Source organism: Oryzias melastigma, linkage group LG1, assembly GCF_002922805.2.
Source record: "Oryzias melastigma strain HK-1 linkage group LG1, ASM292280v2, whole genome shotgun sequence".
Lineage (NCBI taxonomy): Eukaryota > Metazoa > Chordata > Actinopteri > Beloniformes > Adrianichthyidae > Oryzias > Oryzias melastigma.
The window spans coordinates 3,753,177-3,763,269 of record NC_050512.1 but is presented as its reverse complement, the minus strand read 5'-3'; the positions used below and the strand labels follow the sequence as shown (position 1 = coordinate 3,763,269).

General features: G+C 39.6%; 1 protein-coding gene across 3 annotated transcripts in view; it reads left to right on the top strand.

The window, feature by feature from the left end:
* prkcaa (protein kinase C, alpha, a) overlaps positions 1-10,093 on the top strand; it is a 142,420-nt gene that overhangs the window by 40,045 nt on the left and 92,282 nt on the right. For all 3 annotated transcript variants that reach the window (XR_002917529.2, XR_002917530.2, XM_036209694.1), the window contains exon 3: positions 9,789-9,871. Coding sequence is in view for 1 of the 3 variants with exons in the window: in XM_036209694.1 (XP_036065587.1) it covers positions 9,789-9,871 (83 nt within the window). In the remaining 2 variants the exon portion in view is untranslated. The remainder of the gene's footprint in view (positions 1-9,788; positions 9,872-10,093) is intronic.

Genomic DNA, 10,093 nt, shown 5'->3' with positions numbered 1-10,093 from the left:
AGGATGCACTGACAAACAGATTGACAAATAGATAGTCATAAAAAGAAATCAAAATACAGAAAAAAGATTAGTGCAGGTCAGTAGCCTGCTTGTGCTGGTTCCAAGCCTGTTAAATGCAGAGGCTAGTGTCAGGAAGAATATTCTGCATAAAACTTAGACATATCAAATGGATCAAAGGAGAGGATACACTATATTACCAAAAGTATTCACTCACCCACACAAATGATCAGAATCAAGTGTCCTAATCACTTGGCCTGGTTACAGGTGTATAAAGTCACCTGTGAATTTATACAAAGGTGACAGGTGAACCACAATCAAGTTGTGGTAGCAAGGTCTCTGGTGCCTTTGGCAGTGGCAATCCCTGAACCCGATGGGCGGACATTGAAATGGAAGCGTTCAAGTTGAAGAAAGAGTTCTACCAATCCTGGCCGGACTCTGGGGCTCTCAAGCAGCTGTCAGGTACTGGCAGTCATAGTGAGCTGCAGCCTGGGCTAGTGTTAAGGCAAACACTTGGTCCTGGGAGTAGTTCAGTAGGGCAATTTAGAAGGACTGTTGGTTGACCTCAAAGAGATTCTGGTAAACCGCCTGGGTACATTGCAAGTTTGCAACATTCAGCGTAACATGGGGTGCAACATGGGGTGGGGCTGTCCATCACTCAAGCTGAAGTCACGGAGGTAGTCAAAGAGCTCCTTGGTTGCAAGGCACAAAGAGTGGATAAAGTTCACCTCAAGTCTCTGGATGCCACTGTCTTGGCTGACATGTCTCTGGAGCATTGTGTGGCAGTTGGGGACAGCATCACTGGACTGGCAGACGGGTGTGGTGGTTCCCCTTTACAAGAAGGGGTCCAGAGGGTGTGTTCCAACTACTGGAGAATCACACCTCCTAGCCTTTCTGGCATAGTTTATGCCAGGGCACTGGAGAGGAGGGTTTGTCCGAAAGTCTAACCTCAGATCCAGGAACAACGGTGTGGTTTCCATCCATGGAATGGTGGACTAGCTCTTCACCCTCTATGTGGTCCTGGAGGTTTGTGGGAGTTTGTTTATCCAGTCCATAGATGTTTTGTGGATTTGGAGAAGGCATTTGATGGTGTCACCTGATCCAGGTAATCAACAACAGATAAGGCAGGATTTCTGGAAAACCATCAGGAAGCCACCCTTTGAAGCCTGGATTTGGACACCCCTGGTCCATGGTCTTGAGGTCTGGTTGATGCCCAAAATAACAAGGTCCCAAATACAAGCAGATGTGATGAGCTTACCCCACAGAGTGGCTGGGCTTTCCCTTAGAGATATCGTGAGAAGCTCAATCAACCGGAAAGAGCTTGGAGTAGAGCCGCTGTTCTGCAAATCAAGAGGAGCCAGTTGAAGTGGCTCGGACATTTGGTCTGGGTGCCTCCCTGGAGAGGTTTTCTGGCCATGTTCCACTGGGCGGAGACCCCGGAGTAGATCCGGCACATGCCAGACCAGGGGTGTCCAAACTTAGGTCTCGAGGGCCATGCCATTTATGTTTTCCAACCAACTGTTGAAGCTCCTTATTGGCAAACCCACCTGATCCATGTAATCAGTGGCAGATAAGGCAGGATTTCTGGAAAACCAGCTTGAAGCCGGCCCTCCACACTTGGATTTGGACACCCTTGTGCTGGAGAGACTACGTCTCTTGACATGAATGAAAAGTGCTTAGCAAAGAAATAAAGTTTGAAGTTTAAAGTGACCGTTAAGAGGCAATTCTGGGCATCTTTGCTTAGACTGGTGCCCCTACGACCTGATCCCGGTTGAGCGGAAGAAGATGGATGGATGGATGGAATACTTTGCCAAATAAGAATGCATTGACACAATTTATAGTTGCTCAATTCTGCCACGATTTGCAGGCCAAATAAATTCTGAATGAGCCAAAATAAACCTGCCTTATGAGTTTTACACTCAGTATATAAAATTAATAGAAAGTAATGATCACCTAACTAGATGATGGTCTTCAAAAAATGTAAAGCTTTTTGGTCAAGCTTTTTATGTTTTTGCTTTTTTAGTACAATACAAATATATTTTTATAAAAGCGAAACTTCTGATTTTGTAATATAATAATGATCTTCTTATATTTATGTTTCCTTTTGAACCTAATTTTTATTTATTTTTTCACAAAAATTAAATTACATCAGGCCATAAAGAAGAGAAGTTGAACTTGTTGTGTGATTTCAAAAGAACGTAGACCCCTCAGTTGTGAGACAGAACATCTATCCATTCATTTTCTAAACCCGTTTTATCCCTTATGGGGTCACGGGGCTGCCGAAGCCCCACTTGGCTAGTGTTAGGCAAAGGCGCGGTACACGAGACTTGGACAGGTTGCCGGTCCATCGCAGGGTGAGACAAAACAGCTTTAAATTTTTGCATTTACTATGGTCTTTAATTTCCTTCTGCATCCTGTAAAGACTGCTTTGCTGGGTTATGTTAATCCTCTTTTGTAACTATTCTGTTCTTTAAGAAAGCAGGGATATTTTGTTTGGCTGTTTTTGGGAGGAGTTGGATACAACAACAAATGTGATTGATTGTAACATGCTGGTCTCTTTTATTTTTGGTCACTGGGAGCTGTTTGACCATCTTAAGACTTTCAGTCATTTGCATCTTTCCAAATCAATTAGCTGCTGGGGGATTTATTTTGAAGCTCAGAGCGCCCTAGCTCATCATAATGACTCAGTGATGTGTGAAAAGTTTCTTCCTTTGTGTAAGTTGACTCAGTCATGCATTTATTAAGGGCCGGTTGGCAGAGTGCTGCAGCATCTGGAGTTAAATCCGAAGAATGATTTTCTCTACACACACACACAAAAACACACACACAGTTTTATGGGATGACTGGCTACTAAACTGCATCAAAACCCATCTGTGTCCTGCACAGAATCAGTGAAACCACCACATGACAGTCTTGTCAACAGTTGTTTCTTTTTGAGCTTACAGTTATAGATATTGTGATCAGTTCCAGAGATTTTTTTTATTGTGATCACTCATCTAACTGGAACAAAAGGCTTTTAATCAGCTGATAATGTCCAACAAGAAAAATCCTAATATACTGTTAGACTCAATCTATTGTATCGCCTGTTCTGCCAGCTGTCCCTGTGTTTAGCAAAGCTGTAGTTGTGACAGTAATGATTTTCAAAAATTCGTTCAACTCAGAACAAAAATATAAACAGCACTTTTTTTTTTACTCCCATTTGTCATGTGATGAACTCAAAGATCTGAAACACGAAATGTCAATTTCTCCTAAATATTGTTTACAAATCTGTCTAAATTTGTGATAGTGAGCATGTCGCCTTTGGTGAGATGAGAGGCTAGGCTCATTTAGTCTAATTTATACTCAGGATGTTTTCTCACATGTAGGCCGAATTCAAATTGGTTCAATACCCCTACATTTATCCCTCCAATAAATTGAAAAATTGTGTCCTCAAATTAAGACGTTACTAACACTTGATGACATTATCAAAAGTCACTGGTCAGCTACTTTAATATGTAGCTGCCAGCGGCCAGAAAATACATAACGACATAGTATTTTATTACTTTAAAAAGTCATGCTAAAACAAAAAGTCATTACTTAAATCTAAATGTAAACTTCAATGCTTCAGAGCACACCCACGTGCAGAAATGCATTTCATCTCACTGTCACAGCGCAGCACGGATCATCCTACCGGCAGAAGAATAGTCAGTCTTAAATCAGTCCTAAGATCCCAATCCCTTCCCCTTAAAAAAACAGCTTCAGACACCACTGCAGCTTTAAGGATGCCTCTACAGCTGGAGGGACAGGGAAAGAATTTGGCTTTACTGTGTCTCATGATTCATAAGGGTCAGTGGGACGTGAAGTGTTTTTATACTTTTGTACTCACCCATTCATGCAATGCGTAATAAATTGTGCACAATTCTGCTTGGGACAGAACTCTTAAATGGTTTATCATTTAGTATTAAACTGAAGTGAATGAGGCTGGGTCATAGGTAATGAATGCTGTACTAACTGATACCATTTGTTTTCCTCCGGGATCTTCTATCAAGGCAGATTTCTATTCAGGATGTGCTGAGTAGTACTACTTCAGAGGTGTTCATTACAAGCCTGCTACTCTAAGTCTGAGCTTTCTCTTTGTTTCTGCTTGACTTAAGTCTGGCATTTTACTCACTAATTGCTTTATCCGCAGAGTTTCCCTGTCATGTAATTTGTACAATCCGCGTCTTTTTGACCACTTTTTCCCACAGGACCTCATTATGTGTGCAGTTTGGCACCCAAAGCCCCTTTGTGTTTGCTTTGATATTTCTTAACTACTTCCATCTTCTAAACCGCTTTGACCCTTTTGGGGTCACGGGGGTGCCGGAGCCTATCCTGGCCACTTGTGGGCGAAGGCAGGATACACCCTGGTCAGGTCGCCAGTCTGTCGCAGAGCCTTAACTACTTCCTTTCGACTAAGCATTGATAAAACCTCTAAGCGAACTGAGTTTTTTTGCTTCCCCGTTACTCTTGGGTGCTCTGCTCTTAGGCAGGAGGAACTGGACCCTGCCTAAGAGGAGAGCTGGACTTTCTCATGTATAAATTAATTGCATGTGTGAAATAAATTGCATTTATTTCATTTTGAAGCAATTCTATAACTGTATAGGTTGATTTGATTAACAACTTGCCTCAGACAGATCAATCTGGTGGGATCATAGGAATAAAAATCAATTGATTGATTGAGTCGATTACACCCTTTGAAGAGATGTATCCTGTGCAGATTTAGACTTCATATCGGCTAGGGATTGAGGTGATCTCCTGTTAGTGGTTAAGGTTAAACTGTTGGTTGAGCCTGACTCATGTAGGATGTAGTGCTCGTTTAATCCTTGCTGAGCCCCATCACGTCCGACTGGACCAGCTGCAGTGATCTCATCAGGCTGACTCTGCTCGTTTTAGCTGTGAGCCTCCAGGACTGCAAACCCAGATGTATTAGGACAGACTTTACCAGTCAAATAATATGTGTTCTATTCCCCTTCAACACATGCAATTAAAAGTATCTTTATGTTAACTTTTTTTTAAATACATTTTCATGTTATTTGGTCCTATTTTAATTACATTTGTATTTTTTTTTCACCAAAAAACAAACAAAAACAATTTACAATCACATTGCAATCTTCCTTTATCACCACCCCCATACACATTTCACACTAAATCTGTTTTAGTCTGGCATGGATTAAATTATTTTGGATCAAAACATTCTTTCTCATCTATTTTGTTACATAGTTGTGACCTCGACTGAAATTGTTTAACATGGCTAGTAAGCAAACAATAATTTTCCCTATAATTAATCCTGCGTAAAGGTGGAAGGCTTTGATTGGCCAGAGGCAGACTGATATCTTCTGCTATTCTAACACAAAATTAACACAATTAAACCCCCACAGTTCATTTGGAGACTACAGAGCTCTTGTGGTCCATTTCATTTTCATCCTTTTAATCAAAAATCTTTTAAAGTATTTTATTTTGACAATTGATGTACCAGACTATGTAATTATTAGTTTCCAAGGCACCTTTTAAAGATGCAAACATTTTTTTTTTTTACAACAGAATAGTTTTAAGCTTTAAAAAACAGACCCTCAGCCCAGATGAATCTAGGTTTTTTTATGTTGATATGCATTCATTTTAATTGAAATGATCCCTGTTGGCTATCTCAGATTTCTTTTCACCATCTTTATCCTCTTCCCTGTAGTCTTTTTAATATCTCACTCATCTTATGTTAGCCTGGCAAAGTTGTCCTCTGTAAGTTTTTGGCGCTCTCCTTTGATATTCCAGACTTGGTGCTGCTAACACACACCAAACCGACATATCAAATTTATGTGAGTGACAGCAGGGTTGTCTGTGGCCTCCTTTGTGTCGGTTCACCCCTTCATTCTGCTGTAGGCTCAAAAGTGTCAAACCAGAGCTCTGACTTTGATCTCCTCTTTCCATAGCTGTACCTATGCAATGCACTTTGGATGTACTTCAGTCTTCCTTTGAATGAGCACAGATCAATCCATAAACCATAGGAGAATCATGCCACTGAACATAAAACACAGAGATGACTAAAATACTGCACTCTCAGTAAAATGGGACAGAGTAGAAAAACATACATTATATCTTCTGTGGAAAAACAGGTGTGAACATACATGTTCTGAATACCAAGCGAGGCCTTTACCAGGTGAAATACACCTGAGGAAATAATGGTTCTGGATTAACTGCACCAGCATTGGCCGGTGTATCTCGTCATATTAAAAACATAAAAATGCCACTATATTTTCTGCACTATATGGTGCACTAAATCATCACATTGTCATCCCCAAGTCGTCACATATTGACATTTGGTTTAGGCCCCTTCCGCGTCACTTTTTGACGGTTTTGGTGTCCCCAAGTCATTGTTTTTTTCGGCTGTTCGTAAACTCGAGGGTCTGCAAACCTCGAAACGCGGAATGCAGTACTGGATACTCACTGGTCCTTAGGACACGTCCAGTACCCTAACCTTAACCTGGTAATGGTTTGTGTCCGGTAACGCGCCCAGTACTGTGTCTGGTACCGGTGCACTACGCATCCCGGTGCTGGACCGGTTCTGATTCGCGGCCCAGAGGTTGAGAACCCGTGATTTAATGGGAACAGCCAGCACGTCAAAAAACGATGACTTTGGGACACCCAAAATGTCAAAAAGTGACCCGGACTAAACATCAATATGTGACGACTTGGGAGTGAGAATGTGATGACCGAATTATAGACTTCACTTTCAACAAAAGAATGGTCTATTTTTCAACTGGCCTTACACTGCAAGAAATACTGTACATGGAAAAAGCTGTTAGAGAAGTTTTATTCCGGTTTCAGTTTGTTTGTTTTTTTCTTTCTTTCTCTTATTTGCTTTTTGCTCTTGCAATATTACCTGGCTCAGACAACAGAAACCAGAATGCACATGTGAAGCTAGAAGGTTCCATTCTGGTGGCAGTTTGAATAGAGCACAAGATGTGATGGGGGAGTTTACTAACTTAATACATTATATTGAAAATTCAAAGAAACATACACACAAACAAAAAGGAAAAAAAAAATGTCGATGTGGTGCTTTCACATTTATTACTACGGAGCCCCTAAAGGGACATCAGAAAAAAAGTTCAAGTTAAAAAAAAAAAAAAAAATCATTTACTATCTTGTGCGCCCCACTTACTAACTGGTGGGCACGAGATAGTAGGTGGTGTGCACCAGTTAGTAATTTGCTTTTTTCTTTTAATTTATTATTTTTTTTTTCGATGTCCCTTTAGGGGCTCCGTATATTACTGAAAAACTACAATGTCTCAAAGTTTTTTGAAAGTGTAGATTAGATCTCAAATTGAAGAATAAACAAATTATTGCTCACAGATAAGCCCTTAGATTTATTTTCCTTCATAAAAACAGAAAAAAAAATCAAGAAAAATGATTATATTTATGTTTGATTATATTTAGTTTATTTTTATTATTAGCACTTAATGTGTTAGAAATGAAAAAAGACTAAACTACTATTTGTATTCACCCAATAAAAAGGTTTTGTGAGGAGCATCAACCACTACAAACACATGAAAAGCATCTGCTCATACTGAGTTTTATGAAACAGTGCTGGCTCATTTACTGTTCATTGTAACATCCTGTTGACTTTTGATCTTTAAAGAGAAAATTTAAGAAGCAAATTCTGCAGAGCTCAAGAGTGTGAGACGAGTTATGAAAGTTTTCTTTGTAGCTGAAATGCATGACCTGCCTGGTTAGTTTCACTCTGGTGATGGAGCGCACTGAGTTAGAGCTGCTCTGAGGCACATATGAGTACAGGGAACTGATATGTCAGTATGTCAGGTTTATATTGATTTGCCATCAATAAAGTACAAGTTTATCTTAGCAGTTTGACACTTTCTGTAATAATAGAGAGCATAAAACATTTTTGTTGACGTTTTCTAATATTTTTTGGTTTTGGTTGTATTTTTTCACGTCCATTTAGTCTTGAGAATGTTTGCCAAGATGGCATTTATGTTTAATATGTTGTATAAATTTTCACATTTTAGGGATGAAGAATTATTACCTACAATACTGTTTAGAATTCCATACTGCAACAGTGTTCCCTGGTTTATTGTGGGAGTTGCGTTCAAAAAATAGCCTGAAATCTGCAAAGTAAGATAATATTTGTTTTAGGGCTGTAAAAGTCCTCATTTTTATCAGACATAAACATTTGCACACTTTTCTTTCTTGTTTAAACACACAAAGTTCAAACATTCAAAGAAAAATTAGAGGGTATTATAGAAAGTACATTTTGCAAGCTGCAGACAGGACGCAGAACACAACCTGCTGTAAAAACAACCAAAAAACGTACAAAGTTGCACTGAAATAATCTATGAAAACGTGAGATGGTGAAAGGTGCACTGTACTTTAATCATTCAAAGCAAGAGTTTGCATCATTTTCCTTATTTTCACACCATCCCCAGCAATGAGCAGTTTCATATAATGTTTGGGCTTCCCTATGTCAGTGTCACACTTCCATCTTCATGTTTCATGGTGAGAAGCACTCATGCCATCTGTCCTCCAGCACTTCCTCTCATGTAAACATGAGTGAAACCAATAATAGCCATTAAGGATTCATTAAGACTTACTGACTATATATGGGGCTTCCTGTTTGAGAAAGCTCTCTCGTTTGAGTATCCATTAGCAGCTTTTTTTGCAGCAGTTACAGCAAAGTGGTTGAATTCACTCAGTCTTCTGTGAACAGATGACGTTTTGTCTGTTTCCATCTCAAAATCTGAACGTTTCAAGACTTTTATCTCCTTAATCAAACTGCTCTTGCAGCTAATAACATTAGTAAAATGAGGAAAGCTCGTCAACTATACGATACTTAAAAGTATATTAGCTGATATTTGATATAGTGACATGGAATGTATTCACAAAGTACCCAATCCATCAGTTAATATTTGACCAGCCTTACCTTGTAATTACTGACTGTTGTCTTTACTGTAACAATACGGAAGTGTGCAAAGCTGTTGTCAAAGCATTAAGTTAATGTAATAAACACAGTTAGGTGTGTCTGTTTGATGAGACACTCTGTGTAAATGTTTTCTAACGAAGCTTGTGTGTGTGTGTTTGTCACCATAAAAACTTGAGTTTTTAGAACTAAAAATCAAGCTAGGTCTCTAAAAGTGCATCATGCTGCAGATGCAATTCAAATCAGTAATGGATGATGGAAATTAAAACAATTGAAAACCGCCAATTTGGATGCTTTTATCTCATGCCGCAAACCCCGGCCCTGAAACCATTAAGTCCCAGGAAAAAAAAAAAAACGAGAGAGAAAGGAAGACATTTTTTAAAATATGTGAGCATGGATAGCACTTTTCCTTTTCCTATCTGCCTGGTGAAAGAAATCCAGCTTTTGTTTTTTAAGATCATAAGTTGTGAGTGCCTGTCTTTCCTCTACGTTCAGTGGTGTTGGAAACACGGCATCCAGCTCTGTTTCCACTTTGTTTTCAGTAGGTTCAGTGCACTTACTGACCAGACACACGCAAGGCAATGACTGTGCTTTATGACAGTCAGTAGGCTCGTAAATTTAACTGTGAAGCGTCTGTGTGTATTTAATGGATTTATGTCATAATTCCATTTTTTCATGTTGCATGACTTCTGTGTGTGTCTGTTTTTTAACTGCAGAGATCTGGGAGTATATATTCAGAGTTGGTGAATTTGAAATAAAAAAGCACAGCCCTAAGTTGAGTGTTTTTTATGTACTTCGCTAATCTCTCATTTGTGATGTTTCTGTCTTTTCTCCAAACCTTCTGCTGCAGTTTGCTGTTTTGTTGTCCACAAGAGGTGCCATGAATTTGTCACGTTCTCCTGCCCCGGGGCGGATAAGGGGCCTGACACTGACGTGAGTAACCAAATCCCAAGTCTTTGCTTTGTGTTGCTGTGGGGCCTTTTTCATGGGTGTGCAGGGTGACAGACCTGGTCTCTGAATGTACAACTTCTCTCTTATAGCTGGAGAAGGTAATTTTGTAAGCACAGAGAGAGCTACAACATGCAAATGACTTTATTATACCAACAATAAGTGGATAAGATCAGGCTTATTGAGAATGATAGTAATTGATGTTTT